Here is an 18881-nt window from a genome sequence, read left to right as displayed (position 1 = left end):
TAGAAACCTCACTGTTAGGTCAGGTCAGGTCATAGGGTTTTACGTGCACATTCAGAACAATATGTTGTAGCGCACGCCTGTCGTGGGCACAAGAGCCGGCCTTGGCCGGTTCCTCTGCCCATGACATCCTCACTGTTCAGGGCTTCGGTGTTTTTCTTGTAGTCATCAGGGTCATCTAAAATGGTCACATTTAAGGTATATGATTAGGATGCTTCATTACATACTCACGAAAAAGTGCAGGTATATGGTTAACGGTAATGAAGAAAAATATATAATTGATTTTTTAAAAGTATCTATAGGCCAAAATGATGGTGTGTCCACACGAGTGACAAATTTCAACCATTTATAACCCGGTTGCGCCAAAAGGGAATCATGAACTGACCTATATGTATGTACTAAATAATGCTAAAACTCATATACAAATTATTACCAAGTTTTAAACTCATACCAACTCTCATAATATGTTTGTGTTGCTATTTAGTGTTGTGTTTTTGTTTTTGTTTTTTGGTTGTGCTTTGGTTTCGGTTTTTGGCAAAAATTGCTACACTTGCCTTTGCCCTGTATCGATAAAGGAGATTTAACCTATACAATTTGATGGCAATTTGTAGAGACATTTTTGTTTTCATTTACACTTCGATTTTTGTTACAAATATTATATCCAAGTTGGTTTGTGTTTAAAATTAATAAGCTTTTAACATTATTCATCATATACTTTAAAGGGACATTCTTGAGTTTGCTGCAATTTTTAAGATGTTATCTACTAACAGAGACTTTTTAACGAGTGTAATTACATATCAAATATATATGTATGCATAAAATATTAGTGGATGTATATTAAACGTGTTTTTGAACGTTCTAATATTTGTATTAGTTTAAATTTCATTTTATTTCCTAAAATATATTTTTTCGTACATACGAAATTATTTGAAGACAAAATCCAGTTTGGGCTTTTTACAAATATTAAGAGGACCAGAAACACATTGAATATACAGACATTGATATTCTAAACAAGAAAATATATTTAATATGTAAGTTTAATCGTAGAACTATTTTATTAGTCTTACAATGCAGCAAACTCGGGGATGTCCCTTTAAACTAGATTCATACTTGACCGACGACTCTTGTTGTCGAGTAGTTGACTCGCCCAGTCCTGCTTCTGTTCAAAGCTAATCCTCATTTTTTCAGAGAATTCAGTGTGTTTTTAACACAGTTCATATTACATTTTGGTGCATGTTTATTCAACGCTTTTTCGTTTACAATGCACCGACGTAATAAAAAAAGTTCAGTTTTGCATGAGGTCGGCAATCGAAGTATGAATTGACTTTTACATGCCAATTAATTGGTTCCATTTCCACGCAAACAGACTATTTTATTTGGCGCACAAGAACCCTTCTCGGTGAGTGTATATTTTAGACACATTACTTGACTACCGCAAAGTTGTCGAAAATTTCGTCATTCTGTCTATTAAAATAGTATTTGGTCCTACCGACAGATATAAGCAGGACCTGTGTACACTCCGACTAGCAATATACATGTACATAGTAAAATATAATGTAAACGATAACCAATAAACTGTATAATATGTCTATCGATCACTCTCCAGTAACCTTCTGTTTACCATAACGTCTTTTTGCAATATGTTTGTTTATTCATGACTTTCCACTAGTCATGAATATTCCACGAATTGTTAGCTGAGACTTTGATCTATCTCTTTGTTGGCGGAGATTGGGTATAATCTTGCGACATGGCACTGCGCTGTGGACGTAAAGACATGTGGAAGATCGTAAAATCGTTTAGTAAAAGCGTTCTCCCCTTTTTGAAAGTGTGGAAGTCATACTTCTGAGCAAGTATGTACATGTACCTAGGTGTGTCTGCGGGGCTGGGGTGAGGTGGGGGATGTTGATATTTCCTTGAACACACACCTTCCTTTGACATTCTTCTGATCAATTACAATCGAAAATTGATAGGTTGGGCGCTATCGATATGATGAACGATTATACAAATGCATATTCGATTGTGGCGGAAAATTATAAAGTGTAATTAGTTTCTCCAGGCGGCGGGATGTAGCCCAGTGTTAAAGCGCTCGCTTGATGCGCGGTCAATCTAGGATCGATCCCTGTCGGTGGGCCCATTTGGGCTATTTCTCGTTCCAGCCAGTGCACCACGACTGGTATATCATAGGTCATGGTATGTGCTATTCTATCTATGGGATGTTGCATATAAAAAATCTCCCGCTACTAATGGAACAATGTAGCGGGTTTCCTCTCTAAGATTATATGTCAGAATTACCGTCCGCAGAGAAAACCCGCTACATTTTTTTCATATGCAGCAAGTGATCTTTTATACGCACTTTCCCACAAACAAGAAAGTGCATACCACGGCCTTTGACCAGTTGTATCTCGTTCCGACCAGTGCACCATAACTGGTATATCTAGGCCGTGGTATGTGCTGTCCTGTCTGTGGGATAGTGCATATAAAAGATCCCTTGCTGCTAATGGAAAAAAGAAGCATGTTTCCTCTCTGAGACTACGGGTATCAAACTGACCAAATGTTTGACATCCAATAGCCGATGATTAATAAATCAATGTGTTCTAGTGGTGTTGTTAAACAAAACAAACTATTTTTGTTTTACCAGTTGTTGTGCTATGGTTAGAACGAAAAAAAACCCCAATTAGTTGAATGGGTCCACCGAGATGGTTCGATCCTGCGACGCAAGCACCTCAGGCTAGCACTGAACTGACTGAGTTAATTCTCCCTTCCCCCCCCCCCCCCCCCCCTTCTTTCCAGAAGAGAGGCAATGCAGACTTTTTTTTAATAGCCGATGTATTTTTCGTGTTGGGGCGTCGTTAAACATTCATTCATTCATTCATGCAGACTTTCGTTTTTGGTTGCGTCGCATTCCTCGTGTTAAACCGGCCCTTGCTGCTAATCGGAAAGAGTAGCCCATGTAATGGCGACAGCGGGTTTCCTCTCAAAATCAGTGTGGTCCTTAACCATATGTCTGACGCCATATAACCGTAAATAAAATTTGTTGAGTGCGTCGTTAAATAAAACATTTCTTTCTTTCTTTCCTCGTTTTAACAAAGTTTGAATAACGCAGTTTCACGCTCCTTGGTCATTCAAAACCTAAAATCTAGAAATGCCACTTTCCCGTAGACATGGCAGTACATACAAAGGCCTTTGATGCCCACTTGTATTTCACTGGTCGGGACGAGAAATGCATTAGTGACTGTAAAATTGAGGTAATGCAGTTGTTTTAGAATTATAAATCAATATCTATTATCCTGGAGAAGTAATAGAAATATTCAAACTAAGCTAATTAATTCCATTATAAGCCATTTACGGGCTGTCTTTGTAGCAGGAAAAAAATACCCACCATCTTTAAAATGTTATGCTATGCAGAGTACACAAATTGTACTATTTATAAAATAAAGTATTTTTCTAAACCACAAATATTGTTTCATACATTTACATTGTATTGTATTGTATTGTATTGTATTGTATTGTATTGTATTGTATTGTATTGTATTGCATTGCATTGCATTATACTGTGTTGTATTGTATTGTATTGTACTGTACGTCTGTATGTATGCATACACGCAAACATGCATGCTTGCGCGTATGTGCGTTTGTACGTTTGTATGTATAAATATCTATATAGTGTATGTATGTCGAGGTTCACTATTACACACATAGATATTAACGTACTAGCGCAGGGGATAATTAAATTACAAATGTATTTCTGGCCTCGCAAATTGTCCCATGCCGTTGCTGTGACTCGAATCTATGGCACCGAATCGCCCGCAACTTGCAGACTTGCCACGATACGTTCTGAGCTATTGAAGCACCCATGTATGTGTATGTATGTATGTATGTATGCATGTATGTATGTATGTATGTATGTATTGTATGTATCTATCTATATATCTATGTATGTATGTATATGTATATATATATATGTGTGTGTGTGTGTGTGTGTGTGTGTGTGTATTTGTACTCTCTCTCTCTCTCTCTCTCTCTCTCTCTCTCTCCTCTCTCTCTCTCTCTCTCTCTCTCTCTCTCTCTCTCTCTCTCTCTCTCTCTCTCTCTCTCTCTCTCTCTCTCTCTCTCTCTCTGTGTGTGTGTGTGTGTGTGTGTGTGTGTGTGTGTGTGTGCATATGTGTATGTACACACGTACGTACGTACGTACGTATGTATGTATGTATGCATATATGCAACCTGTAAAGCATTTTATTCGTTGTTTTTTGCAGTGATAACTCGAACAAAGAAGCTCAAGTGTAGCCTTAGAATTATAGATGGACCCTTTTCTACGTATTCCAGCGACTACAGAGATACAAACTCTCCCATATACAAATATTTTGAAAAGTCATTTAAATATAAGGTACGTAAATATGAGCAAGGTGTTAGTATTTGAGGAGGCGGGATTTAGCTCAGTGGGTTGAGTGCTCGCTGTAAGTGCTTGCGTCGCAGGATCGAACCACCTAGGTGAATCCAATCAACTGATTGAAGGCCCTGGTGTGTGCATTCCTGTCTTTAGGGAAGTGTATTAAAAGATCCCTTGCTGCATTAGGAAAATTGTAGCGGGTGTCAGAAGTAAAAAATGTATGACATCCAATAGCTGATGATTAATTAATCAATGTGATCTAGTGGTGTCGTTAAACAAAACAAAAAAACTTTATTATTTGAGGAAGTGCCCCACACCATAGTACATGCTTCATATTGTTATATCATATCGCACTGTGATAACGTAGCTTTAGTTTTATTTTCTAATAATATCCAACTATATATAGCTGATCGATCGTCAATAAATCCATTTCCAAATAGAATCATTTGCAGCTTCCTTTTATTTCCTTGTTTGTTATAAATAATAAGCACGGTATCTAGTTTATTTAAATTATATTTCTCCTTTCAGGGCTTCTGGAATTGTTTTTAAATCCACTAGACATGGGATCAGTTATTTAACAAATTTACTAGCCACGATTAAAACTTCACTAGCCCAATTTTACTTTAAGTTAATACAATTTTATTAAGTAATAGCAATAATCAGATAGGCCATCTAAAGAGGGAGATAGAGCTTAAAAACACTAACACTGGGGTTTGGGGTGGGGCCAGGATATTATGCTCTAGTGGTGTCGTTAAACAACTTGGATCGTTGAGAAGTGTAACAGAAAGGAACTTCATCAAGATTCGGGGCTGGGTAACGAGATCGTTAAACGTTACTAAATTAATTTGGCTGGCCTCACATACCATAACTCGTCCATTGCCTTACCGTGCATTGAACCCGATAAACCCTGTTTCGCAGAATTTGCCTGGCCTCACATACCATAACTCGTCCATTGCCTTACCGTGCATTGAACCCGATAAACCCTGTTTCGCAGAATTTACCTGCCTCACATACTATAACTCGTCCATTGCCTTACCGTGCATTGAACCCGATAAACCCTGTTTCGCAGAATTTGCCTGGCCTCACATACTATAACTCGTCCATTGCCTTACTGTACACTGAACCCGATAAACCCTGTTTAGCAGAATTTGGCTGGCTTCACATACTATAACTCGTCAATTGCCTTACTGTACACTGAACCCGATAAACCATGTTTAGCAGAATTTGGCTGGCCTCACATACTATAACTCGTCCATTGCCTTACCGTACACTGAACCCGATAAACCCTGTTTAGCAGAATTTGGCTGGCCTCACATACTATAACTCGTCCATTGCCTTACTGTACACTGAACCCGATAAACCCTGTTTAGCAGAATTTGGCTGGCCTCACATACTATAACTCGTCAATTGCCTTACTGTACACTGAACCCGATAAACCATGTTTAGCAGAATTTGGCTGGCCTCACATACTATAACTCGTCCATTGCCTTACCGTACACTGAACCCGATAAACCCTGTTTAGCAGAATTTGGCTGGCCTCACATACTATAACTCGTCCATTGCCTTACTGTGCACTGAACCCGATAAACCCTGTTTAGCAGAATTTGGCTGGCCTCACATACTATAACTCGTCCATTGCCTTACTGTGCACTGAACCCGATAAACCCTGTTTAGCAGAATTTGGCTGGCCTCACATACTATAACTCGTCCATTGCCTTACTGTACACTGAAACCGATAAACCCTGTTTAGCAGAATTTGGCTGGCCTCACATACTATAACTCGTCCATTGCCTTACTGTACACTGAACCCGATAAACCCTGTTTATCAGAATTTGGCTGGCCTCACATACTATATTGCCTTACTGTACACTGAACCTGATAAACCCTGTTTAGCAGAATTTGGCTGGCCTCACATACTATAACTCGTCCATTGCCTTACTGTACACTGAACCCTATAAACCCTATCTAGCAGAATTTGGCTGGCCTCACATACTATAACTCGTCCATTGCCTTACTGTACATTGAACCCGATAAACCATGTTTAGCAGAATTTGGCGCTGGCCTAACATACTATAACTCGTCCATTGCCTTACTGTACACTGAACCCGATAAACCCTGTTTATCAGAATTTGGCTGGCCTCACATACTATATTGCCTTACTGTACACTGAACCTGATAAACCCTGTTTAGCAGAATTTGGCTGGCCTCACATACTATAACTCGTCCATTGCCTTACTGTACACTGAACCCGATAAACTCTGTTTATCAGAATTTGGCTGACCTCACATACTATATTGCCTTACTGTACACTGAACCTGATAAACCCTGTTTAGCAGAATTTGGCTGGCCTCACATACTATAACTCGTCCATTGCCTTACTGTACACTGAACCCTATAAACCCTATCTAGCAGAATTTGGCTGGCCTCACATACTATAACTCGTCCATTGCCTTACTGTACACTGAACCCGATAAACCCTGTTTAGCAGAATTTGGCTGGCCTCACATACTATAACTCGTCCATTGCCTTACTGTACACTGAACCCTATAAACCCTATCTAGCAGAATTTGGCTGGCCTCACATACTATAACTCGTCCATTGCCTTACTGTACATTGAACCCGATAAACCATGTTTAGCAGAATTTGGCGCTGGCCTAACATACTATAACTCGTCCATTGCCTTACTGTACACTGAACCCGATAAACCCTGTTTATCAGAATTTGGCTGGCCTCACATACTATATTGCCTTACTGTACACTGAACCTGATAAACCCTGTTTAGCAGAATTTGGCTGGCCTCACATACTATAACTCGTCCATTGCCTTACTGTACACTGAACCCGATAAACCCTGTTTAGCAGAATTTGGCTGGCCTCACATACTATAACTCGTCCATTGCCTTACTGTACACTGAACCCGATAAACCCTGTTTAGCAGAATTTGGCTGGCCTCACATACTATAACTCGTCCATTGCCTTACTGTGCATTGAAACCGATACACCCTGTTTAGCAGAATCTGGCTGGCCTCACATACTATAACTCGTCCATTGCCTTACTGTGCATTGAAACCGATAAACCCTGTTTAGCAGAATTTGGCTGGCCTCACATACTATAACTCGTTCATTGCCTTACTGTGCATTGAACCCGATAAACCCTGTTTAGCAGAATTTGGCTGGCCTCACATACTATAACTCGTTCATTGCCTTACTGTGCATTGAACCCGATAAACCCTGTTTAGCAGAATTTGGCTGGCCTCACATACTATAACTCGTCCATTGCCTTACTGTACACTGAATCCGATAAACCCTGTTTAGCAGAATTTGGCTGGCCTCACATACTATAACTCGTCCATTGCCTTACTGTACACTGAACCCTATAAACCCTATCTAGCAGAATTTGGCTGGCCTCACATACTATAACTCGTCCATTGCCTTACTGTACATTGAACCCGATAAACCATGTTTAGCAGAATTTGGCGCTGGCCTAACATACTATAACTCGTCCATTGCCTTACTGTACACTGAACCCGATAAACCCTGTTTATCAGAATTTGGCTGGCCTCACATACTATATTGCCTTACTGTACACTGAACCTGATAAACCCTGTTTAGCAGAATTTGGCTGGCCTCACATACTATAACTCGTCCATTGCCTTACTGTACACTGAACCCGATAAACCCTGTTTAGCAGAATTTGGCTGGCCTCACATACTATAACTCGTCCATTGCCTTACTGTACACTGAACCCGATAAACCCTGTTTAGCAGAATTTGGCTGGCCTCACATACTATAACTCGTCCATTGCCTTACTGTGCATTGAAACCGATACACCCTGTTTAGCAGAATCTGGCTGGCCTCACATACTATAACTCGTCCATTGCCTTACTGTGCATTGAAACCGATAAACCCTGTTTAGCAGAATTTGGCTGGCCTCACATACTATAACTCGTTCATTGCCTTACTGTGCATTGAACCCGATAAACCCTGTTTAGCAGAATTTGGCTGGCCTCACATACTATAACTCGTTCATTGCCTTACTGTGCATTGAACCCGATAAACCCTGTTTAGCAGAATTTGGCTGGCCTCACATACTATAACTCGTCCATTGCCTTACTGTACACTGAATCCGATAAACCCTGTTTAGCAGAATTTGGCTGGCCTCACATACTATAACTCGTCCATTGCCTTACTGTACACTGAATCCGATAAACCCTGTTTAGCAGAATTTGGCTGGCCTCACATACTATAACTCGTTCATTGCCTTACTGTGCATTGAACCCGATAAACCCTGTTTAGCAGAATTTGGCTGGCCTCACATACTATAACTCGTCCATTGCCTTACTGTACACTGAATCCGATAAACCCTGTTTAGCAGAATTTGGCTGGCCTCACATACTATAACTCGTCCATTGCCTTACTGTACACTGAATCCGATAAACCCTGTTTAGCAGAATTTGGCTGGCCTCACATACTATAACTCGTTCATTGCCTTACTGTACATTGAATGAATGAATGAATGAATGAATGTTTAACGACACCCCAGCACGAAAAATACATCGGCTATTGGGTGTCAAACTGTGGTAAATACTGTACATTGAAACCGATAAACCCTGTTTAGCAGAATTTGGCTGGCCTCACATACTATAAGTCGTTCATTGCCTTACTGTACATTGAACCCGATAAACCCTGTTTAGCAGAATTTGTAAATAGGTGTTATTATCCAACCAGTGCACCACAATTGGACAAATGTGTGGTATGTGCTATCCTGTCTGTGGAAAAGTGCATATAAAAGATCCCTTGGTGCATTGGGAGCAATGTAGTGGGTTTCCTCTGATGACTACGTGTCAGAATTACCAAATGTTTGACATCCAATAGCCGATGATTAATACGTACCAAATTATTTGACAAAATCCAGTTTGGGCTTCTTACAAATATTAAGACAACCAGAAATATATTGAATATACAGACACTGATATTCTAAACAAGAAAATATATTTAATATGTAAGTTTAATCGTAGGAATGTTTTATTAGTCGGAAACATCTTACAATGCAGCAAACTCAGGACTGTCCCTTTACATAGAACATTTCTTACTTCTTTCTTCGTCTGGACTGCCACTCCCAACTCATCTGGGGCCTAATTCACTAAAGTCTCGCAACTTTGCGATCTCGCAGTGCAATGCTAAAATACTTACAAAAAGGATGGGGTTTTTTTCTAACAGAGCCTAAGAGACGTTTGTGAATTAGGCCCCTTATCTGCTATGGAACAGCCCATACGTATTATATTCGAATGCGATTTAGTCTTTAATAATACTCTACCAAAAAATGCTGGATCCGCGATTTTTGTCCAGAGCTGCTGTAATGCTGTGTCAATATTTACACGACCTCGCTTAGCTAGTAATTCCATTGTTTGGTGTAATAGCACCAAATCATTCACATAGACGCTAAGTCACAACGGCTCAATTCACCATACAAGTAGCAACAGATCTCTGGGACACAGTGGTGCAGTGATCATCAGGTCATCGACCCAGCGCTCCGGTAGAAGCCGCATGCACCCACTGTTGACAAGAATTCAAGAGTGACTTAATATTCAGTTTAAAACTGGGTTCTGAGCTGAAGGAAGTAAAGAAAACTGAAGGAAAACACAAATAAGAAAAGGAAATGTTTTATTTAACGACACACTCAACACATTTTATTTACGGTTATATGGGAAGAAAGGAAAGAAAAAGAAATGTTTTATTTAACGACAGACCCAACACATTTTATTTACGATTATATGGCGTCGGACATAAGGTTAAGGACCACACAAATATTGAGAGAGGAAACCCGCAGTCGCCACTTCATGGGCTACTCTTTTCGATTAGCAGTAAGGGATCTTTTATATGCACCGTCTCATAGACAGGGTAGTACATACCATTGCCTTTGATATACTAGTCGTAGTGCACTGGCTGGAACGAGAAATAGCCCAATGGGCCCACCGACGGGAATCGATCCCAGATTGACTACGCATCGAGCGAGCGCTTTACCACTGGGCTACTTCCCGCCCTTAAGGGTGTATACTACCAAATCAAATCCCATAGACGACAATAGTAACATATGTGGCTAAAACTCCTACCTGCAACGTATCAACCGACATAAACGCCACGGATATAAATACTACCACCCCTTACACTTAAAGTGAATCAGAAAAAAATTGGGGTCAAGCTGCTCGTTTCTGAGATAACGGATAGCGTCTATGACTACCCTAGTTTCGCACAAACTTCGAGTACTTTTTTTTTTACAGGTACCCCATACATGTTTCAAGCACAAGGCTACTTGACACATTGGTACTAGATGAAATAAAATTGCAATTTTTGTTTTACCCAGATGAAACTATTATTTTTTACAACCAACACACTCACATTTATAACCAATCACAGGACTTGTGGTGTTCACTTCTCTATCAAAAGTTGAGTGCACCTCGAACTTTGACCCAGCCGGAAGTTATTTGGTTTAGTACTACCTTAAAAGCATAAATAAATTAACGTACATAAAATGATCTATTGAATTAATCTTCCTGAACGTATGAGTGTTTTACGACTGCTAAACGTTAGGATGAGCTTCTCTTAAGCAAGCAAAGCTCCTATCTTAATTTCATTTCATCTTATTTTCGTGCTTATATCCAACAAACATTCAAGCACACTGTTCTGGACACGCACCTCGGCTATTAGCGGTTAGTCAGAGAGAAGAGGGTGTAGTTGTCTTACACCTATCCACTGAGTCGTTAAAACTCGATCTGGGTGGAAGCCGGTACCGGGTTGCGAACCCAGTACCTACCAGCCTTATGTCCGATGGCTGAACCACGACACCACCGGTGCCGGTTCTGATCTCCAACACACACACACACACACACACACACACACACACACACACACACATCTACCCCCCCCCCCCCCCCTCCCCCATCCTCCTGTTTTGGGTACAAACCCACCGAGCCGTTACACTCACTTTGGCAAGAAGCCGGTACCGGTACACGAACCTTAGTACATACAGCCTTACGGTCAGTTTCTTAACTCCAGCGATGCCGAGGCCAATAAAGGCTAGAAAGAAAGAGGTTCATCTAAGGAAACAATATAGACGTCCTTGTGATACAGAAGGTTATCGCATATCGCACAGTGAGAACACACCCTTGGATTTCTTTAAAAAAAAATAAAAAATCATTGTCATAGAATGACGTTCATCTTCTCTAGAACTCCAGAGACAATCTCCTCCTTGTCTTGCACAAACAACAGCTTCACCTGACTATCAATAACCATGGACTTTCTCTGTTCACGACTCCGCACTCTGACGCCAGAAGAGGCTGGCAACAAACACACTTGTGTCAAATTGTTTCCATTTTCGGTGAGTCATTGTCATCACGGACATATCAAGGGATGGTGTTGAGACGGCCTGTCAAAGTTGGAGTAATCTTGGCGTGCATCCTCTTGACTTTTCTGAAGTGTTTGAAGTTCAGAAGATGATACCAGATTTCGGCGTAGTGTAGTGTAGTGGTTAAGCCGTCGGATCTAAGACTGGTAGGTACTGGGTTCGCAGCCCGGTATCGTCTCCACACGGAGCCAGAATAAGTTTGAACGGCTCAGTGGGAAGGTGTAAAGACACTTTCTTACAAACCCGTTTGTGAGAACACCATGCGTTATTTATGATAACACATGGTTGTTTACACACGTACGTGTGTTAACAATTTCAAGACATACGGCTGGCTTCTGCTAGGTGATGACCAGGTCACCAATGTCATACGTCAAAAAAAAAAAAAAACTGCACGGCGGAAATCGATTAGACTGTGACGTATAGTTATCCTGACAATCATGTGTCTGTGATGCGTAAGTCAGCCACAAGTGCAAAGGGTTGAACATTTATTTTAGTCGATAAGATGTTAATATTTGCTTAAAACTTGGTTTTTGAGAATATGTAAGAAATAGAATAATACATTCGTGGGTCCGTTAGATATCATTTATCTCACAACTCGTTGTTTAAAAACGTATCAAACTCGCTTTCTCTCGTTAGATACATTTTAAAACAACTCATTGTGAAATAAATGGCATCTAACGACCACTCATGTATTATTCTCTATACACCAACGTCTCTCTCACTAACCACTAACAACTAACCATTAACCCACTGTTCTGGACCAAAAACATCTCAAAATAGCTCATTTAAAATTTAATTGAATATAGGGACGAATATAAGGATGAAAATAAAATTGAAATATAAACAAAAGTTCTTTTCACGGCTCTATTTGCTTTAAAGAGTGTATACTACCAAATCAAATCCCATAGACGACAATAGTAACATATGTGGCTGAAACTCCTACCTGCAACGTATCAACCGACATAAACGCCACGGATATAAATACTACCACCCCTTACACTTAAAGTGAAACAGAAAAAAATGGGGGTCAAGCTGCTCGTTTCTGAGATAACGGGTAGCGTCTATGACTACCCTAGTTTCGCACAAAATTCGAGTAGTTTTTTTTACAGGTACCCCATACATGTTTCAAGCACAAGGCTACTTGACACATTGGTACTAGATGAAATAAAATTGCAAATTTTTTTTACCCAACACACTCACATTTATAACCAATCACAGGACTTGTGTTCACTTCTCTATCAAAAGTTGGGTGCACCTCGAACTTTGACCCAGCCGGAAGTTATTTGGTTTAGTACTACCTAAAGGGATATTCCTGAGTTTGCTGCAATTTTTAAGATGTTATCATCTAACAGAGACTTTTTAACGATTATAATTACATATCAAATATATTTTTCTGCATAAAATATTTGTGGCTGTATATTAAACGTCTTTTTGATCGTTCTAATATTTGTACTAGGTTACATTTCATTTTATTTCCTAATATATATTTTTTTCGTACGTACGAAATTATTTGAAGACAAAATCCAGTTTGGGCTTTTTACAAATATTAAGACGACCAGAAATACATTGAATATACAGACACTGATATTCTAAACAAGAAAATATGTTTAATATGTAAGTTTAATCGTAGAACTATTTTATTAGTCGGAAACATCTTACAATGCAGCAAACTCAGGAATGTCCCTTTAAGACGTCGCGCGCAATGTTCGTTCTTACACCATAATGTTTGCGTCCCATTATCTTAAATCTCCTGTAATAAGCATTTATGTTTTATGTCTCAAATTAATTACAGAACATTTGCCTATATGGATTTATAACTAAATAACATGAATCAATCCACATTAATAATTTACACGAGAGTGAAACATTTGCAAAACACATTTTATACAAAAGCACTGAAATATTCGTTATGAACGCAGGGAAATACTCGAAAATGTACCCACAATATCGTCTGAAACTGACGTAACTGAAATATCTGCTAATTAGATGACTTTGTATTTAATTAAACAAATTATGGAAGCAAAAGATGTTCAGACAGACGTGTAGACGCCTGTAAACAGTGTCAAGACTTGATGAGAGTAATCAAAATAACTGTTTTAGCATTTCTTCCTAAAAAAAGGCATATGTATGAGACCGCTACCTGACAATCTAACAGCTTAAACAAAGCAATTGCTGAATCTCATATATAATATTTTGTAAATGTATGACACCAAACATACAAAAATAAAAGAATAAAGAATAAAGAGTCATAGTATTCTAAAATAACAACAGAAACGATACAGAGAAACATATAAACAGACATTTTGACGTACAAAAGCGTAGATGTAGAAAATCTAATGAATATTCGACAAACCTAATGGTAATGGAAAGAAAGAAAGAAATGTTTTATTTAACAACGCACTCAACACATTTTATTTACGGTTATATGGCGTCAGACATATGGTTAAGGACCACACAGATTTTGAGAGAAAACCCGTTGTCGCCACTACATGGGCTACTCTTTCCGATTAGCAGCAAGGGATCTTTTATTTGCGCTTCCCACAGGCAGGATAGCACAAACCATGGCCTTTGTTGAACCAGTTATGGATCACTGGTCGGTGCAAGTGGTTTACACCTACCCATTGAGCCTTGCGGAGCACTCACTCAGGGTTTGGAGTCGGTATCTGGATAAAAAATCACATGCCTCGACTGGGATCCGAACCCATTACCTACCAGCCTGTAGACCGATGGCCTAACCACGACGCCACCGAGGCCGGTCCTAACGGTAATGAATCAGATATAAAGCCACAATATCGCTTCCCCAGCATTCAATATTAGAACCCCGTTGGTGGACCCATTGGGCTATTTCTCGTTCCAGCCAGTGCTCCACAACTGGTGTAACAAAGGCCGTGGTATGTACTATCCTGTCTGTGGGATGGTACATATAAAAGATCCCTTGCTGCTATTCGAAAAGAGTAGCGGGTTTCCTATCTCAATATCTGTGTGGTCCTTAATCATATGTTTGACGCCATATAACCGTAAATAAAATTTATCGAGTGCGTCGTTAAATAAAACATTTCCTTCCTTCTACAAGATTAGAAATAAATTACAAACACGTGTACTGCTTTAACGGTCTGTTTGCTGTGACTATACAAAATATTTCATTAAATGCAATAAACACATTCTGCCGAAGAAATTAAATTATAAAACTCAAAAAAAAAAACAACAAAAACAAAAAACAACAACAACAAACGCGTTCGTTCTTTCCTTATTATTATAGTATCGATATGACGAAACACAATGTATACAAAACGAAGATTTTCACGTCAACGGAAAACAACCAAACTGGATTATATATTGTAAATGCTAAACATTTTAAATGTACCTTCTACTGAGTTTCTACAACTGATTGCACTGAATGTTATTTGTAGCTTTTGCCATTCTGTCCATCAACCACATTGGGGAGGGGTAATGTAGGATTTTTACAGAGAGGGGAGGGTGGGAGTTAGCCAGTGTAAAGCACTCGCTTGATGTGCAGTCGGTCTGGGATCGATCCCCGTCGGTGGATCCATTGGGCTATTTCTCGCTTCATCCAGTACACCACGACTGGTATATCAAAGACTGGTATGTGCTATCTTGTCTGTGGGATTGTGCATATAAAAAAATCCCTTGCTACTAATAGAAAAATGTAGCGGATTTCCTCTCTAAGACTATATGTCGAAATTACCAAATGTTTGACATCCAATAACCGATGATTAATAAATCGATGTGTTCTAGTGGTGTCGTTAAACAAAACCAACTTTACAGAGAGGATGTACAACTTTTAAAGGGCACTCTCAATAACGCCTAGCCGTCACGCGTGTTACGTCTTCCTCCACTAAAAGAAACAAACTCGTTCTATTCATCCGTTAAAGGGGCATACCCTAGTTTTTAAACACTAAGGCATATTTTTTACTATTATAACCGTTTTTGATAACTGAAATCATACTTTACTTAGATTTTATTGTTTAGATTATTCATTTCCGTTCATTCGAAGTGTTTTTGGTTATCCTGGTGTTTTTAATATCACAAAATTATTTCTCATATTTTTAAAAACGCACGTGCGTCTGAGAAGTATCAGTTATGGAGTCGACTTTTAGTCTAGTTTTAGAGTGTATTTCACCATTACAAAGTCACAGACTAATGTTTCACTCAATATTAACTTTATTCAAATGTGTTATAGTTTTGTAGACAAAATAAACTTAGTGTTAATTTTCACGGGCTGAAACTAGGGTATGTCCCTTTAAATAATGCATTTACTGTCACTCAGAAGTTTGGGGCAGCGCACCCCCAGCTCCCCCAGCACCCCTACTCCTGGATCTGCTCCTGTGAATGCCGCTAAACGTTTCTCCACATCTGTCGTGTAATCCCGGGAACTGACAGCGCAAATGAAGGAGCAAGTTTGGGGATTTACTTTCATGGTTTTCCGTAGCACGTCTTCAATTCCAAGAACAACGGAAGGATCAACTACCGAATCCCTCCACGATCGACTATGTCCAAAGACCCGACCGCTTTTGATTCAAATAAAAGAAAAGTGCATCATTCATGGTCCTTCCACTGGAAGAAATCGATTTTTTTTTTATATAAAGACTGGAACTGTATGCGATGGGAAAGGGGGAGAGGAGGTGGAAGAAGTTATTTCATTTCAGACGATGTCCATGCTTATAGCCAATTACGGTTCAAGCACGCTGTCGTAGGCACACACCTCAGCCATCTGGGCTTTTTGTTCATTCAGAATATGGGTTAATGATTAGTTGTCGGTGGATGGTGAGAGAGAAGTCAATGTAGTGTCTCTGCCGAGCCATTAAAACACACTGGGTAGGAGTCCCTACCAGGTTTCGAGCCCAGTACCCACCAGCCTTAAGTCTGATGATTTAGTAGTGTTAGTATACTATAAAGTGCTCTACCAACTGAGCTAATAGGGAAATTCCCACTAGCTACTGCCAGTAGGAGCACTTCATACTAACACTACTACAATGACATAACTACTACGCCACCGAGGCCTGTGGAAGAAAGAAATGTTTTTTATTTAACGACGCACTCAACACATTTTATTTATGGTTATATGGCATCAGACATATGGTTAAGGACCACACAGATTTTGAGAGGAAACCCGCTGTCGCCACTACATGGGCTACTCTTCCTGTGGAAGACGTAACGTTGTACTTAGGATTTTACAGCTAATCGAAACCTTGGCATTCAGTATGCTAGTCAAGAAGACATCATTCAGTCAATCAATGATCCGTTTGACCACTGAAGGTTCAAGCACGTATGTCCTGGGCACATCCTCTGATATCTCCGGAATATATTATGTAGGTTTGTGACAGTAGCAAGGATATTGGATTTTTGCAATTTTAGTTGGGTTTCTTTTAAAGTCATTGGAAACTCAACAAGCCTTGGATGGTCTAATGTTTAATACTGGTAGATGTTGGGTTTCTTTTCCAGTATCGTCTTCAAACAGAACTTAAAGTTTATGTGTTTGTTTTGTTTAACGACACCACGTGACCACTGGAACACATTGATTTATAAATCATTGACTATTGGGTTTCAAACATTTGGTAATTTTGACATATATTATAGTCTTAGAGGGGAAACCCGGTGCATGTTTTCCATTAGTAGCAAGGGATCTTTTATATGCACCATCCCACATACAGTATTTCACATACCACGGCCTTTGATATACCAGTCGTGGTGCACTGGCTGGATCGAGATCAAACACAACTTACTGCACTACACCGATGTCTCGTGGCGGGATTTAGCTCAGTCGCTTGAGCGCTCGCTTGAGGTGCTTGCGTCGCAGGATCGAACCTCCTCAGTGGATCTGTTCATCTGATAGTTTTTTTCTCGTTCCAACCAGTGCACCACAACTGGTCAAAGGCCGTGGTATGTGCTTTCCTGTCTGTGGGAAAATGCATATAAAAGATCTCTTGCTGCATTTGGAAAATGTAGCGGGTTTCATCCATTGACTACAAGCTTTGACATCCAGTAGCCGATGATTAATATATCAATGTCCTCTAGTAGTGTCGTTAAACAAAACAAACTTTACTGACACTACCCGTTAACCTTTAACCCCTATCCTAACAAAACAGCCCATATTGATGAGGTATGTGTAGAAGTCAGCGAGTTCAAACATAAATAGGATACAGGGTCATGACTGATTGTGTGAAATCTCCAGATTTCGTAATAAATTTATTATAACTTCCTGTCGATCGGTTTCTGTTATATTCTTTAAATGATACTACCATGATAAACGTAATAAATCTTAATGCAGAATATATGTTATTCTGTCTCTCTCTCTTTTTCCTTTCTTTCAGATGAGGGCTATTTTTCGCGCCAGCAACTTGAGCGATTTATATAAAGAGACAAATATTTTACGAGTGAGGTGAGTTTTCGTCGACTTTGTATACAGCGATCAATTGCACTTGAGCACAAACTGGATTCCAACAATAAAACATCGATAAATAAATGTCCTATTAGTGTTAACTAATCTAATGAGCCAGAATGAACTCGGACGTTTCGAGTCAGTAAAATAAAGTTATTGATGCCAGATTGATTGGAGTCCGGGACGGCTTGGTTGCGGTACGGGATCTATTTTGCTATTGAACCCGTAACATGGTCTTTCTGGTAATCCTGTCGTATTAGTGTGTGTCGATTTCCCCCTCTTTTTTTTTCCTTTTTTAATCTCTTTTTTTTTTTTTTTTGAAGCGATTGCCTTTCCTTCTTTTCCTTTTTTTTTCTTTTGTTTTTTCTCACACACTTGTGTTTTCTTTTGCTTGTTATTTGAGTGGGTCAGACATCGATTTGTGGAACAGATTTCCATTACAGTTCGAATTCGTTAAACGTACTTAGTCCTTTTATAACATTGTGTCGTATTTCTGTATAGATCTTAGTTTCTTACTTAAAATTGTATTTTTACGTGATTTTTGTCTAAGTGTAAAATTACCTTTAAATTCGTTCGACGTTTGGAAAACATTAACAAAAATTTAAATCTTATCTAGAGACATTTTTCGTTGAAATTACTTAATTATCACGTGTCTTGATGATGCAATAGGATGCAGTTCATTGGTGGATACAG

The 18881-nt window shown here is 39.3% G+C and overlaps 1 protein-coding gene across 1 annotated transcript in view; it reads left to right on the top strand.

Annotated features, from left to right (window-relative positions):
• LOC121378240 overlaps window positions 1-4756 on the top strand; it is a 118526-nt gene extending 113770 nt beyond the window's left edge. The window contains exon 4 of the mRNA XM_041506319.1: window positions 4251-4756. Within this exon, the coding sequence (XP_041362253.1) occupies window positions 4251-4414 (164 nt within the window). The 3' untranslated portion in view covers window positions 4415-4756. The remainder of the gene's footprint in view (window positions 1-4250) is intronic.
• The last annotated feature ends 14125 nt before the right edge of the window (window positions 4757-18881 follow it).

This window comes from Gigantopelta aegis, chromosome 8, assembly GCF_016097555.1.
Source record: "Gigantopelta aegis isolate Gae_Host chromosome 8, Gae_host_genome, whole genome shotgun sequence".
Classification (NCBI taxonomy): Eukaryota; Metazoa; Mollusca; class Gastropoda; order Neomphalida; family Peltospiridae; genus Gigantopelta; species Gigantopelta aegis.
This window is presented reverse-complemented; position numbering and strand designations above follow the sequence as displayed.